This window comes from Syngnathoides biaculeatus, chromosome 16, assembly GCF_019802595.1.
Source record: "Syngnathoides biaculeatus isolate LvHL_M chromosome 16, ASM1980259v1, whole genome shotgun sequence".
Classification (NCBI taxonomy): domain Eukaryota; kingdom Metazoa; phylum Chordata; class Actinopteri; order Syngnathiformes; family Syngnathidae; genus Syngnathoides; species Syngnathoides biaculeatus.
The window spans coordinates 12,055,999-12,073,155 of NC_084655.1; the positions used below are offsets into that span (position 1 = coordinate 12,055,999).

General features: G+C 42.8%; 1 protein-coding gene across 1 annotated transcript in view; it reads right to left on the reverse strand.

Annotated features, from left to right (window-relative positions):
* Positions 1–17,157, reverse strand: part of LOC133514668 (glutamate receptor ionotropic, NMDA 2B-like) — a 126,168-nt gene that overhangs the window by 40,386 nt on the left and 68,625 nt on the right. The window contains exons 5-7 of the mRNA XM_061846503.1: positions 7,904–8,047; positions 6,983–7,253; positions 2,250–2,442 (exon numbers count right to left, since the gene is read on the reverse strand). Coding sequence (XP_061702487.1) covers positions 2,250–2,442; positions 6,983–7,253; positions 7,904–8,047 — 608 coding nt within the window. The remainder of the gene's footprint in view (positions 1–2,249; positions 2,443–6,982; positions 7,254–7,903; positions 8,048–17,157) is intronic.

A 17,157-nucleotide genomic window follows, 5' to 3' on the forward strand; every position in this document is an offset into this window, starting at 1 on the left:
AAGCTAAACATGACGGTCAATCTCAATCGGAGTGGAGCCCCATGCAAGATACTGTATGACATCGTGGATTCTCAATGATCCTTAGAAAGACAAGGAATCAGCCCAGGACTACATGACAGGACTTGGTCAATGACTTGGAAAGAGCTTGGACCCCTGTTTCCAAGGTGACTGTTGGTAATACACTAAAGACGTCATGATTTGAAATCATGCATTGTAGGGAAGGTTCCCCTGCTTAAACTAGCACATGTCAAGTGCCGTCTTAAGTTTGCCAATGACCATTTGGATGATACAGAGGAGTCATGGGAGAAAGTTTTGTGGTCAGATGAGACCAAAATGGAAAGACGAATGATGAGTTCCATCCCGAGAACACCATCCCTACTATGAAGCATGGGAGTGGTAGCATCATGCTTTGGGGGTGTTTTTCTGCACACAGGACAGGACAGCTGCACTGTATTAAGGAGAGGATGACCGCGGCCATTTATTGTGAGATTTTGGGGAACAACCTCTTTCCCTCAGTCAGAGCAATGAAGATGGGTGGATGCTGGGTCTTCCAACATGACAATGACCTGACGCACACAGCCAGGAAAACCAATGAGTGGCTCCATAAGAAACATATCAAGGTTCTGGCGTGGCCTAGCCAGTCTCCAGACCTAAACCCAATAGAAAATCTTTGGAGGGAACTGAAATTCTGTGTTTCTCAGTGACAGCCCAGAAACGTGTCTGATCGAGAGAAGATCTGTGTGGAGGAGTGGGCCAAAATCCCTCCTGCAGTGTGTGCAAACCCAACTACAGGAAACGTTTGACCTCTGTAATTGCAAACAAAGAACTGTGTACTAAATAATAACATTGGTTTTCTCAGGTGTTCAAACACTTATTTGCAGCTGTCTCGCACAAATACATCGTAAAAAAAATCATTTATTGTGATTTCTTGATTTTTGTTTTGAGATGATCTCTCTCACAGTGGACATGCACCTACGATGAAAATTTCAGACCCCTCCATGATTTCGAAGTGGCAAAACTTGCAATATAGCAGGGTGTTCAAATACTTTTCTTTACTGTACAACTGGCATGACTGATCAGCCTAGGCAGAGGACGGCCTTCTACTGAGGGCATTGTTGAGGTTTGGATCACAGTGATTGGAAAAAAAGGGGACATATGCAAGCTGCCGCATCACACATGTTTTCAGAAGTAGCGCTGCAAAAAATTCAAAGGGAAATAGTTGTTATAATTTTGGAGGTCTGAGTGAGGTCGTAATCTGTGTGCCACCATAACAAGTGCAGGTGAAAACACACACTGTGCAGACACAGACCTCCACAGACATTCACATCAAGTCTTAACGAAAATAAAAACACAGCCACGACTTGAGCAAACACGCACAGGGTGTGAGGGGTGATGCTGCCCTGCTGAATATAGTTCTGTGCTAGAGCTCTGGAGCACAGCATGACAGGGGTGTGTGTTTGCCCACCGAAACGCCATTGGGACCAATTAGGATGCGCAGAAAGTAAAGTGCCGCCGTGTGCGCCGCTTCACAGCTGGTTCAAAAGGCCTGCCGCTGAGACGGACAGCTGAGGGGGCGGGGTCGGATTTTCACGGCAAGGCACGTGGTGAAGGGGGCTTTTGTGTGAGCAGGGTATTATTACATGGGGGAGGATGATCACAGTATGCAGGGGATGAAGGTGTCTGAGCATGTGCAACTTTTACAGTGTACTTCTAGGGTGTCTGGTCACTACATCTTGTGCTGGTTTGAATCCTTTGTTTGCCACTACAGTCAAACAAACTCCACACAGACGAGGCCAGATTGGAAACCGGTTGTTCAGGACTGTGAGGCTGACATGCTAACTTGTCGGCTACCGTGCCATCTATTGTAAAACTGTAACAGCGATAACTGAGTCTGGTCAATTTTTGATATGTTACAAACATCCACTTGCTCGGCCGGCGCCTAGCCTCACGAGGGTCGCGACAGTGCTGGAGCCTATCCCAGCTGTTATCGGGCAGGAGGCGGGGTACATCCATCGCAGGGCACGTGGAGATGAACAACAGTCACACTCACAATCATACCAAGGGGCAATTTAGAGTCTCCAATGAATGCATGTTTATGGGATGTGGGATATGAACCCCAGTCCTCAGAACTGTGAGGACAACACTCCATAGCTGCGCCACCGTGCCACTCGCTGCAAACACGAGAGCTCAAATCTAAAGAAAACACAATTTACCCTTTAAGAACAAGAATCAGTCTCAGCCCCACTAACCTGAGGACTTCATTGGGATTGCCCGAAATAGGGGTCTTCTTGTCAGGAGCTCCGTGGCACTCGGACTTGAGCAAGGTGTGAGGTCCTCGGTCCATCATCATGGTGGATGTTGCCATGGTTATAATGGCCACTCCATCGCGAACGCGGGCCTCCAGGCCGTAGTCCCACTCGTCGTAGGAAACTGACAGCAGCCCTTGATGGATGAAACAGAAAGGAGAGAAAAGATCGATCAGAGGGCCTGATGAAAGATGGCTGGAAAGATCCAGAAGGTAGCAGATGCATTTGTTGAAACAGAGCAGGAAGTTAGGGAAGGGTTGAAATCTGAAAGGTAAACAGTGCAAGATGACGAGCGAGGTGAGAGGCATCAAACAGCGATGGGACACAGATGGAGAAAGTCAGAACAGGAAGCGAGTGTTGATCACTCTGCTTGAATATACAGAGAGGACATGTTTTGAACAGCTTCCAAGAGGCAGGATAGACTATGCAGCGATTGTGCATCTATCACCTTGCTCTGTTTGTCCATCTGTCAGTCTGAAGCGCTGTCTGTTTGTTCGCCTTTGTATTGTCTGCGCCTGTTTATCCTGTTTATCCCTCTCTGCGCTCGAATGCTGTTCTCTCTCTACAATCTGTCGCTTTGGGAACATTTATCTGAAGCGCTTTCCTTTAAATAGGATGCACGTCATTTATTGACTATTAAACATGCTCTCGTACAGTATGCAAGCAACCTGGTGTCAGTTTTCATTTGAATGCAAACAATCAAAACTTGTTTTGTTGATTCATTTTGTAATGTATTTGCAGTGTAGCATTAATCTGGGATCAGTCATAATGTCACATGATGTGAGGGGTCGAATCAGGTTGAAAATTAGCGCGATTTACAGTATTAGAATAAAGTTGACGTCTTCTGATTCTGACAGGAAGAAATTGTACCACCATTACCAGATTACTGATAACTTTTCGATGCTCAGTGACTTTCTGTGCTGTGTTTTTATCATTTTTATTTCTCAAAAGTATTTTTTGTCAAATAGCTGTTCGTTGTTGTTCTAGAGCGGCTCCAACTATCAGAGACAAATTTCTCGTGTTTTTGACATACTTGGCAAATCAAGATGATTCTGATTTATTGAGTTTATTGTATACTTTCTTTCAGCTTGTCCCGTTAGGGGTCGTCACAGCGTGTCATCTCAGAATAACGCTCATATTTTTTTGGCACAGTTTTTACGCCGGATGCCCTTCCTGACGCAATCCCTCTTGGGGAGTGGGGGCCCCAGGGAGAAACAAACTCACGACCCCTGGTTTACCAAACCAATGCTCTAACCACTGAGCTATGGGGCCCCTCTTTTGAGTTTATTGTATATATAACGTTCTTTTCCCTGCTTGCTAGCAGTTTTGTATGAAAAGGACACGAACGCACTTCAAACAATCCGTGAGTGATCGTCTTCTCCTGAGCACTGGTGACGACCGCCGCAGGTTTTTCCTCATTTCGTTATTATTTTTTTTCTCCACACAAAATAGAGACTATCCATTGTTGCTCTCATCGCCATGGTAACGGATGTATAGGGTCACCTTGACCAATGACGTGTTTTCTGGTTCCACCTCTCCGACACTGTTTGATTTCACAAGATAAAGCCCAGCAATCGTCTAGTGCAATCACAAAAGACGAAATTTATCGTGTAGTCTTATCCAGGCATTAGTGAAGTTCTTTTTGAAGCTGAGGTGGGCTCGCATGCCAGAACAGATGGGGTTCCACCTCAGAGGAGCCGCAGTATGTTAAATATGTGGGTTCAGCAGGTGTTAAAATACCCTAATCCAAACCATCATATAAAACACACAATCATCAAATCAATTTATCGGTTTATGATTTTGAAGTGAATGAACTGGAGACATCAAAGGTGGACTACGGTCCATTTTGGGGATGTGCATTGTGTGTTGCACTAAATTTGTAAGTGCCATGCCACATGACCTGCCAGAAATCTGCTTCTACTACAAAAATCAAAGTCTCATTTAATCACCCTTGTGTCAGGTATCATGTACAATAAACTGTGCGCCTGTTTCTCACAAACAAACACGGAAACTTCAAACAAGTAAGGTTGTGGAGGATTGGCTATCTTAAATTCTGAGCAGCTTGTGCCCTCCTGACTTGTGGAGATAGCTTGTAAGTGATCTTCTTGTTTGGGCTCTGTCGGACACCTCGGGGATCAGGGTCACGTAGCTCTCAGCTAAGACCACGCTGCCTTCAAAACAATTTAGAAGCCTATCTGTCTCTCAGTTTGCCTTTTAATCTTCTTCGCTCACTCTCCATCAGATTGTCCGAAATCGTGTGACAGCGTATGACCGCATGTCAGCCAGTGCACTGGCATGTCAGTGTTCGGAAATAGACAGGCGGCCTGGCAAACTGCCTCCCTCGAGGGGGCTTCAACAGTGACAGCTCTCTTCCTCCAGGACCACGTGCTGTTGACATTTTTCCAACACTCGCTCATTCGCTCTCCATTGCCTTTAACTTTAGCTTCTATTTTTCAAGAGCTGTAAAATATAAGTGTGCGCTCTCGTACGTGCGAGTGTGTGTTGTGTGCTTGGACTCGGACGTGTCAGTGATTGGGTGGTTATGTTAGACCAGTCTATGGAAGCCGTGTGGGCGCTTAACTGAAAACTAGGAACAATGAAGACAGAAAAGTGCTTGTCAGAGAGAATAGAGCAGAACGGGATGAGGAAGAAAAACAAGTAAAGGCAACAATAGACTGAAGCAGAGTGGAATAGGCTGTCAGAGGGAAGGAAAGCGCAAGTCAAGGTACCGTGCAAGGCGTATGGAGGGATGAAGGTGGAGGTGCTACCCATGACGATAAGATGCTTCTCACACATGGCAGAGCACATGAAATGTGGTCTTGTATGCAAACTGAATATGTATGAATATATAACCACTAGATTAACTAATCATACACAATACAGTTGGACGATTTTTTTTCACACAGAGAATAATGGCCGTAGTTTGTTCCGGGGTCAAATTGATGGCACCATAACACCCATAAGAATTGGACAGGTCAAGAAAAATACAAATATGCTTATTTCTTTAATTATCGTCAGGTTTGAAGTATCGCAACAACCCCCCGAGCCCCATTGCTGTGGTGTCCTTGATCAAGACACCAAAACCCTGAACTGCTCCCTGGCGGTACATACAGTAAGTTGCCCCATTTTCCAGGGTGTGCCACTAACTGTGTGCGTTGGCAGTGTTCATCACTGTGATGAGTTCAAATGCAGAGCTAACACTTCCTGAAAATTCATCTTTGAAATATCTATCTATCTATCTATCTATCTATCTATCTATCTATCTATCTATCTATCTCTATCTATCTATCTATCTATCTATCTATCTATCTATCTATCTATCTATCTATCTATCTATCTATCTATCTATGATTGCATTGTATGTTTTTTTTTATCATGTACACTCGTGCAGTGTGTAGTTGATTTATCACGCATTAAATGAGTAGATAACATTTAGTCTTCTATCTATCTGTCATTATGTTCTAAATGATTTATCTGATAATCTTTCACTTTTAACTGAAAGATCATCCAGGCACCACATCAGTGGGTCGTGATATTCTCTGTGGCTGCATAAATCAAGAGGGAACCTGTGTGATTTGCATAACTGATATGGTCATATATCAAATACGATAAGGTGAAAGGGAGACGAGCTCACTGATGGGCATTTTGAAACTTGGGTCTTGAGAGCTGAAAGAGGTACATGCTACTTATCTGCACATTTGACGGTCAAGAGCACACAAAACACGCAGAACAATCATAAACCCACACACATAAGGCAGAAAATATTTATACTAAATCACATATGACTGGAGACATAAAAAGTATTACCTGTTCCCCAGAAACTGCTGAGAAAAAGCAATGACCTCATGTCTACTTTCATTGTAAATCTAGAGGGCAAATGCCGACACACAATCAGGTTCACAATTCTAAGTGTGAAATATGATGCAGCCTCCTTGACTCAAGTCAAGCAAAGTTTTGACACAGGTAGAGAAAAAGTCTAAAATGCGATTTCTACTGAAAGTTAGTACCAAACCACCTCTAAATGCTGAGCGTTATTTTGTCAAGAGGTAATGACAAATGTGCTTGATTGGGCAGAGAGGGCTTAATCAATCAATGCCACCCGAGTTTAACCCCATAAAAAAGAGTACATTTGGTAAACCATAGGAAATGCAGAATAAAATAATACAAAAGGCAGCATTTAGGTTTTAGCTTCCTTGCATTATAATAAACGGGTATACCTATAAGTTAGTTACCTATTAAGCAAACACACACACTGTGGCATCTAAAAACAGCCTGGAAAATGTATGAAAGTTTTGCTAAAAGCTCCGATTCTGAAGGTCTCCACTCAAATAAATCAATTTGAGCGATTTTCTTTCTGAATAAGCAACAGCCACGTGACAAAAATTACAGAGGTAGAAAAAGGTAATAACTCAAAAAGAATCCTTCAATCCAGAATCTCTTCTCTTGAAGGTTAACATGATGTACCATACAAAAAAAAAGTAGCTATGAATTGCACACTGAGGCCTAATTTGATCCACGAGTGATGTTCTTGAACTAAAATCGAGCACGTCATAATCATTAGGGTGACAAATTACACATAATAACTAGATGTAAGCAAACATATTCTCACACTGACTTGATAATGAGCAAATATTGAATCCATATCAAAATTCCTAGTCTGCATAAAAGATTCCTACCTGTTGGGAACTCTGCAGGTACTACGTCAGTGTCTCCAGCGATGAGTGAGGGCACTATCCACGTGTAGCCATAACCAGTAATCCCGACAGAATGGGCCACTTCAAAAATGGTGTTGGCCTCTTCTTTTGTGCAGTACAAAAGAATAACGGGACTCTGGAGCTTCTTTAGCTGGTTTTGAATCTTTGAATCGCCGTCGTCTACAGACATGTCAAGAAGCAACACCTCCTCCAGTTCCCAGCCCACAAAACTGTTCTCGATGGTGCTCCGGATCTGGAAGGGGCAAATGAGTAGTACTCGGTTTGTTTGACAGAAGCTGTTCCAATTTAAAAACCATGTTTGAAGTCTCTCCCTCTTTCTCAATGAAATGAATGAAAAATGTGAGTTGTAAAATAAGAGCAAAAAGAAAAATCAACATTTGAGTAGTACATACTGTGTATGTAACGATTTTAAAGCTACGAAAAGGAATGGTCATGGTACATCCAGATTTTTTATGTCGAGAGATAAAAAGATGGAGCTCATTGCACCATTGAGGTGGCTGGAATAAATTATTATCGACCTGAACAATCAATTTTGGAGCACTTCAGTGGGAGTTTGGAGTCGTCTGCCTCGATTTGAAGCCAATTCACGGAAGGAAGAACAGTGAGGACCAGCATTTAAATTTGGCCATTTCCGCGTGTGGAGTTAATGACCGACTGGATATGTGAAGAAGAGACACGAATGAATTTAAATTGGATGGACAGTGGCCTCTAAAGTAATTAATTATCTCCACCAATCATTTAACCTGCAAGGTATTGCTTTGATCACACAACCGAACACGATTTTGAAACTTCATGGAGGAGTCGTAGACGCAAAGATGTGCTGCGCCTTTCCATTTTTACGTAAGACACAAATGTAGGGTATCTGGTCCTGAGCGCTGTTACCTTGGTGACAAAGTCCTGGTACCCCGGGTAATATGTGGTGACGATGGAGAAGATGTACCAGTCATATTCCTCCATTATGTTGAGCATGACTGAGGCTTGCTGCTCAATGGAGGGGCCAAACTGAAAGAACATGGAGTCGTCGTCCTGCGGATGAGAGAAAGACGAGGTCATGTAACAATATTCAGGCCGAGTCTTAATTGAGTTGACTTAACACAGCAGACAACTACTTAAAGTACGGCAGTGCTTTTGTAGTGTCAGTGGCGCCAACATTAAATTACCTGCCTTTCTTCCTGCTCACAGACGACATTTGTGACTTGTAATGACGGGAGTCACGAGTTTCATTAGTTGCCTTTATGACTCCTTTAATCAGTTTGTGCACGGCCCTGGCAAAAGCTTATTCTAGGGACATAAACTGCTGCTCCTAATGCTATCAATCATTCCCATCGGTTTAGGCTATTATACCTCTGTGGGGAAAAAAAAAGCTACTGTATTTGAATATAGGTACTAAATATGGAACATGCGTCACCTCTATAGATTGTCTTGACCTACCAGGAGATCTCATTCAGAGAGGCTATCTAAAGACACTAAAGAAGGTAGAGCATCTCTAAAGCAAGCAGCACTGTACTCTGAAACAATCACACATGGATATCCAACACTGTTGAAAGGGGATATTGATCTGGACAGACCAAGAGGAGGAGGTGAGAAGCTCCAGTCTCAACAAGACTGTGCCATAAGTTGGAGCATGTGTGTGAGTCAGTTGTTAAGATCCCGAGATGCAGAAGATCATTTATTCTTGATAACTTTGCATATTTAGCTTTTCAATAGGAGATCAGATTTGCGGCTCACCACATTTGCTCATCAAAATAGAAGAGAGGTTGGACAAGAGTATGATAATTATACTCGACAAACTAATTGCCTTTTACAGGAAAATAATACAAAAAAAAAAAAAAACATACCGTACAATAAAGTCACAAGTCATTAGAATAACTTTGAAAATGTTCCAATAATGTATTTATTTATAATTTTATGTATTGCATACTGGTGGCACCGTGGATCAGCTGGTAAAGCGTTGGCCTCACAGTTCTGAGGTCCCGGGTTCAATCCCGGATCCGCCTGTGTGGAGTTTGCATGTCCTCCCCGTGCCTGTGTGGGTTTCCTCCGGGCACTCCGGTTTACTCCCACATTCCAAAAACATGCAACATTAATTGGACACTCTAAAATTGCCCCTATGTGTGATTGTGAGTGCGGCTGTTTGCCTCCATGTACCCTGCGATTGGCTGGCAACCAGTTCAGGGTGTACTGCGCCTCCTGCCCATGGGATAGGCTCCAGCACTCCCTGCGACCCTCATGAGGAGAAGCGGTAAAGAAAATGGATGGGTGGATGTTTTGCATGTTCTGGAAGAATCTATAGTGTTAGTTTAAATCGAGCAACTCCATTGGATTCAGTCAGATTTTTTCCGCAAATTTGTTCGTTGTCAACTTTTGGGTCCATTTTTAATATTTGATTCAGCTTTTGAGCTGTTTGCTAACACTTGGTGGCTGTAGATGGAATCTTTCACTAGGTAGTAATGAGCACTATGTGATAGTATTCCCAATATTGGCGTTACCCCCTAAACCCCTTATCAGTCGGGGTCTAATTGTAAAATATGAGCAGTATTTCCCCTTTTTGAAAGGTTTGGTTGGAAATGCAAATGAATAGATGTATTCCCTAAAAGTACTTAGATCAACAAGATCCCACAAGACCATATGTTTCAGTTAATAAACAGTTCGAAACTCTTTAGAGACGCAGTAATTTGTCCAAGTGGTGATTAGGTTGTGACCGTAATCATTCTACACACTGACATCGGGACCAGCCAAAGTACTGCATAAAATGGCCGACGTGTAGATCATCCAATGACTGCATGAACATCCAGTGACTGAAAAGCTGCTGAGTGAGACTGAAATCCTGCGTGCTTCTAAAATCCTGGCTGCATGCTTTAAGTAGATCTTAAAAAGTGGACGTGTTCAAGAAAACGACACGGTACGGTCACCAGATTTAACCTCTCCTTTGAGTGAGACTGCCGTGTGGGTAACAATCAGAAAGACAAACTACTGAAATCTTTTCTGCTTCTTAGGACTGTCTACGAGCTTCTCTCCACATCAGACGCTAACCTGCTGCTCCCCGGGGGATGCAGACAGCTTTATCCGCTACCTTGTTTCTGCATTAATGAGATCAGGCCGATTGCATTGAGCCAGGACCTCGTGATTTCCAGTGCATCCGGCAAACACTGCTATCTGCTGTCCACGTGAGGTTGGAAACATTATTATGGTGTGCTGTGTGAAACACAGAACAAGTGCACCTACTTAGCGGATGAGTTTGTGTTTGAATGTCATAAAAAAATCATGGGCACATTGATGTTGTAGTCCTGTCTCTTTGTGAACAACATTCCATTTGCGCTGCAACTTATTATCTTGCTCTGTCGTTCTCATCCATCTTAAAAACCTAGCTCTTCTCTGCTTTCCCATTTATACCAGTGGAACGTCTGCCAGGCCACCTTTATAATTGAATTTCCAGACTTGCGCACTCCTGTGCCCGTACGCCACTGACTTTCTTGCTCTATCTTACTTTTCTTAAGAGCAGTATTAATGTACTGTCCGACACACTCGTTCAGAGAGCCAAATTTCCATTAGCCTTTAAGAAAAATACATAATTAAGTCCAATACTGGAGACCAGAAAGGCAGAGGGTGAAAAAAGCGGTCGGGCAAATGAGAAAATAGCTGATGGAAGGGGGTTTGAGCGCAAAGAAACCTTGAGGAAAATAAAGTGTTTCAAAACACCTCTTCTTTCATTTACTGCAACAATAATTAGGGTCTGGCCACATTAGCACCTCTTGTTGGCACAAAGCTATCGATTAGCGAGTATTAAAATTCCCAGAGGGCGTCGCGGGGCGAGCGAGTCGCTCAGACGGATTCGGGAAACAGGCCAGTGAGCCTTTGAAGTCGTTTGCTGTCTCCTCTAATGATGGCCTTCTCACGTTAGCACCGGCTACAATACACGGGAAACAATGCGGCCCACAATGGTGGGATAAACGGCCAGAGATGCTCAGAGAAAGATGAGCGTATAAAAGAGAGGATAGGGATAAAATTGCGAAGGGAAGGAAGTGAATGAGAGAAAAAGGAATATAGTTGTAGCAGAAGCCGGACGGGTGGTAGGAGGGAGATGAGGTGTGATGTCTCCAGAGGGAGAGAGCCAGAGGACAATGTGACAATGGAATAAATAGAGAGGATGAGGCCAAGCTGGCACTCGGCTGTGATCCGGTGTGGAGCGACAGAGCAGAGAGGGGACAGCAGCCAGGAGTCGGGAGGAGTGCCCATGTGTGTGTCTTTGTCACTGTGTGCGTGCATCAATGTGTGTGAGTGTCTGCGTAACTGAATGTATGTGTGTGTGTCAGATGTTGGAGGGGGGGGGCAGAGACAGCATGGTTCCTGTCATAAAACAGAGCAAACAGATGAAATCAACGCTGTAAGATGTAAAAATTGCGGCTTTTGAGCTTTTTTTTTTTTTTTTTTTTTTGCATGTTTGTAAAGCAAAGACCACCACCGAGGCAACAGTAGAGTGCTACCTTGAGATACGAGTCTAATTCCTTCCGTGACCAAGCTTGTACCCCAAAACACAAGTATCGTAAATCCCCAATAGGATGAATGGACATGCAATGGACCTTTCCGAATGGCGATGTTCAGCTCCGCCCCCCCCCCTCTTGGCAACAGTTGCCATCTCCCATTATCTTCCAAAATGGCGACTGAACAGAACAGGTTTGAAGTGGATTCTCTATCGCGTATTCCCGGTAACATTGTGGTATGTTTTTTTCCAAATGCGCCAGACAGTCCAAGAGGGTTCTACAGAGACGTCTCAACTATGTCACGCAAGGATATGTACACGGAATTAAGATTTTGGATGAAGCAGGACGCAATGTCAGAGTTACAGCGAAACGTTGGCGATCGATGCAAAAAAGTTTGACGCCTCACAAACTTCATATTGAAATCCAACAGGATAAAATATTGGGATCGTACTGCACATGTAAAGCAGGATGAGTATTTTTTAGACCAGTAATACCATTGTAGTCTTTATTCGTGAGTGGGTGTATTCATTTGACTTAGCTCGTAACATGCTCTCCCTTTAAAGTCTGATGTGATACAAATATGCAAACAGAAATTTGTCTTGCATGACATCGCACATGTAAGTATCACTAAGCCGACTCTTCAGGATAAATCATGACACACTTCATTCAGCAGGTCAGTGATACGCTAACAAAGTGAAAGGTGTTCTCCTGCAATGTATAAAGCACTGATTAATAATTCAATCAAACTCAGAGGAGATACTTGTCCCTCACTTACCTTCGAACATACAGCCTAGTGTTTGTTGATATTCTCCACATTTAGTTGTACGTGCGCTCTTCCACAAGCTTTAATCCATCATAGACACTTCGTCAACTGTGTTTTAGGCTTTGGAACATGAATCAACCGGGCCCCTTGTAACCTAGCCGGATATCTTTCATCAGAATTGTACGATCCTCAAGGGCATCTGAGGACCAATTTGTTCATAGCATTAACTTTTCCAAGCGCACGCAACTGATAACCAGCATTGCTTGTGGGACAATATGGCGAGAGGGGCGTATAAAGCCAGGTTTTAAGACAATGTGGCTATCTGATTGGCTATTATTGTACAAGTGATTGACAGGTCAACTGCATGATGCGGTCGAACCAGATTGCATAGGGCAATCACAAACAACAACAACAAAAATGATAATTGATGACTCCCATCCAAAATTGCAGTGATTGGATATATTGAGGTGAGCCTTTTGATGCTGCACACACAGTATATGGCATTTGAACACAGTTTATAAACCATAAAAAGTGTAATAGTTACAGAGGAAGCAGGTTGCTTGAGAGAGAGGACGTGGGTGAAAATAAAAGAAAGTGTGGATATCTTAAAAAAAGGCTCAGCTTGCTCTAATTCATTTGAACATACTCTGTGCTGTATGCCTGTCTCTTTTGGCCAAAAGCTTCAGTATTCAAAGGTAAAACTCATAGTCAAGCATTGTTGCAAAATACAATATAGATTACATAGATTTTACATGTACTTTGGTGAGGCATGGTGGCTGCTCTAGTCTCTTGCGCGCTCAAAAACTATAAATATGCTAAATGTAGCATGCATGAAAGCTTACGTGCATTTTGATTGGCCGTAAGCTGCCGTGTTGAAACATCGTGAAACTCAGCCGCAAAACTAGCGGCTGAGTGATCAACCACTCATGAAAATAGTTGGATTTGGCCGCATTGCTCGGTATGAAGCTGCCTTAGTTTGTCCCAGCCACCCAAAAACATACATTTTCAAGTCTTTTTCACAAGAAAGAATAAAAAACACGTAACAATATAGACTACAAAACAATTTTTTACTTGGCTTTTATCGATGTTTCAGAATCTCATCCTCAGTTCGTCTTATGTCTCTATTTACGTCTTTTTGACCTCAAGACAAGATTCTGTTCTGAATCTCTGGCTATGTGGTTAGGGTTCCCATGGCTGGCAGGCCTCGGTGTGCTGAGCGTGTCATAATCTCTGCCCCGCAGCCTCCAAATAAGTGCACTCACACAATCCTGGAGCAGTTATTTGGCTTAGAGAGAAGGCAGTCAATAACTTGGGTATTTCAATTACACACACAGGGGCACATCACTAAGTGCAAAAGAAATAGTCCCACATCCAATTTGCTCGAGAATATGCATGCACGCACAGTCACAGACAGTCAGACACACAAACACGCGCCCGCACGCTCGCACACATACATTGTAAATAGACACTGCAGTCACAACAAACTTTGATGTTTTGCTTTGAGACACACCTTACATTCACGATAATAATGTTTCCGGTGTGCAGTGATGGTACTGTATCGCTCGGAGTATATTCTGTACATTACAATGCAGAGATTTTTGTGGTCACCAATTTATTGCGATGCAATCGATCAGATGCAAGTTTTTTCATTTGTACATGCTAATGGAAACAATTTACACGCTGCATTTCCTACTTCGCTCTACAGAATGAAACCAGGGAGGCATGAAGCAGATGTGTGAGTGTGCGAGGTGCGTTCAGGGACATTGAGTGGAAGGGAGTGAATGTGTTTTTTGTAATAGAGTACATGATTGTAAAAAATGGATGAGGAAGATTATTATTTGTATCAGAATGCTTTATTTAAAACACTGTACAATCTCACGGTGATATGGAATTTATTTGGTTTTGTATTATAAGAGTATATATTATAACTATATTATATTGTTAATATAATCAGCCAAAGCTGTCAGGAATGCAAACTATAGATTTCGTATTGCAATATATATATCGCAGGTTTTGAAAAAATTGCAGTCGTTTTTTTTCCCAATATTGTGCAGCCCGAGTCAGCACCTTGCTCTGACTTGATGTGTGTTAGTCCCCAATTGACAAAAACACATGAAAGTTAACAGTTTATTAAGCATAACCTCAGTGACACACATTTTCCGTTGACCACAGGGAAGTTAGCAAAATATCTTTGAGTGACAGCTGAAGGGTTCGTCTCAAGTGCTTTCAGCGGAGCCAACACGCAGCCTTGCAGCTCGACGGTGAGCCTTATTTTTCATGAATTCAGAGGCAGACAAAATAACAATATTGCTTGTCTTGATATTTTTGGGCTAAATATATGGTCTTAAAAAGTTATTGTGACAGGACTACGTATATCTGCACAATCCAGTAAAAAAAACTAAGGTACTGCCGAAAATGATGACTATACAAACAATATGAATCCCAAATCCAAATCCGTGTTTTCCAGGATTCGTATTGCAGTCCAAGTGTCTAGAGTACAGTTGTGTATGATAACATAATAAACGTTGCTTAATTTATACATCGTTGATCATGCCAATCAAAGCTGAACATTATTATTGAATACTGGACCCCATTTGGATCGAGAAGGTATTCATAATGTTATGTTGTGATGCGATCCCCGGTGAGTGCGAATGGCGACTGAAGAAAATGTGCAAATGGGTCATTAGTGTAATAATACCAGGTTGAGCGACATTTATTTTGAGGTTTTTAAATAGATGCTGCGATTAGAAGCATTTCTATGCAATTTTCACCATCTATTTCTATTCTTTATCTTTCATTGGCTTCCCTTTCTGAAGTGTCAATGCAAAAATGATGGCGTGCAAGTCAAAGTGAAGCCAAAAACAGCGATAGAAGGGAGGAGCAAAGTCAGTGAGATGACGCTGCCTGCTGCTGAAAGGTTTTTTGGCAATGCATATTTCTATCCCGCCTATAAAGTCACCTTTGAACTTGAGAGGGAGTGGTGGGCTGGTGGCACTGGTATTGATACTGTCTGACGGAAGGAGAAGCCGGTCGGAGAGGGAGTGGGAGAGAAGCGAGACGGAGGGGGGAGGAGAGGTTGGAGGGATGGAAAAAAAGAGAGCTGAGTGGGTGGTGAGGTGGGAGGAAAGGGAAGGGGAACAGCTGGCCTTCACTTGAAGATAGTCAATTGAAAAGACATAAGCAGGAGAATCTTGCCACGGGCTTTTTCACTCTCTCGCTCATATGAACACGAAAAGTAGAGATGCAAATATACACACAAACACAGATATTGCTCAAGCGCTTTCATTTCCGACAAAGCCGGTGCGCGCGTGCCGTCATCAGCACGTAAGCTAAAATTACGCACTGATGACGAGACCTGCCCTTTATTTCCCTCTGTCCCGCGTCAACTGGCTCCGCTGCTCGTCACGCATACACATGTATTATCTGTACCTCAATTAAAAGCGCCAGATTCCCTGTCTGCTCTCTCTTCCAAACACCCCCCCCCCCTCCTCCCTTTTCTGCTTGTACCTTATCATCCCTTTTCTGATCATAGAAGCCTCCTTATCCTTGGTCAAACATATACGCGCTTAATTAGCGCACACGTTTATCACAGCATCGCCTAATTAACACTGACCCTATTTTGGGCACTTTTATAACCTCAATTTAAAGCACAGGAGCTGTCATTTAATGAATTTGCATCACCATGATATCTATTATGAAAGGGTAACATAGTGACATAAAGAAGGACATAAAGACTTTGCTGCATGTCTCGACAGAATTCTATAAATGCAATATATCTGTACACACACACACACACACACACACACACAAACACAAATGGAGATTATTTCTCAGTGGGCCATTTCTGCTCTAAGTTTAGCAGATGCACCTCTGAGGGGCACCTGCAGTCTGATGCTGATGCTGCTCATATTTGTTACCCTGTTATCGAATGGTAATAGTTCTTTTGGTGTGTGTGTTTGTGTGCGTGCGTGTGTGTGTGCGAGTGCGCGCATGCATGTGTGTGGTTACACAACAGCGACCAAAACAGGGAGGCTGGTGGCTTTTTCAGGAAATGCATTGCTCAGTGAAGTGAAGTGACGGGCTGAGATGCGTCCTCGACATCCCAAGAGAAAACTCCATGCTCGCCTAGTTTTTTTAATTATTTTTTTAATCTAGTTTCTAAAGTCCTTACATGTTCCAGAAGAGTGAGAACGAGCATTTTAAGTGTATCCTCATTGCACTGTAGGTGTAACCCACATTTGCTTTAACAGTATTTAATTTAGAAGTTTGATACTTCATAATAAAGCACTTTATTCTTCAAGAATAAATTGTGACTAACAGTATGGGTCTCATGCACGGGAAGGCACTAAACAGTTCCAATGGAAATCTCAGTTCCGGCTGTCTTTCTGCTACAAGCTACTGGGATGCCATCTTAAGGAAAAATAACCTCTATTATTAAAATGTGTGATAACCTCCGGCTGTGTAATAAGTACTTGAGATCGAAGTGGCATCAAAACTCTGGATTTTTCAAAGAAAAGGAGATCGCTCCTCTCGCCAAGACAGCAGCGTGCGGTTGAGTTAAAATGGGCTTATGGTAATGATTGATAATAATGATGTTCCGGTATATGTTATTCTTTCCTTAGTTGTGTTTGAATATAACATTCGCAACATTGTGATGACGTGTTGAATGGTTGAGTGGAACCATGCGATTCTGTTGCCATGACTGTGTGGAATCTAAATCAAAGCTCAGATCTGAATTAATTGTCACATACAGTAGTTCCTTCATACACTTCCACCAAAACAACGGGCCGTGTTAATGGATCTATTAATCAGCACTTGTTCTCGTCCCCTCACCCATGATATAAGAATTGAGCTCGGCTCCATGACGATGGGTCAAATGATTCACAAACCAT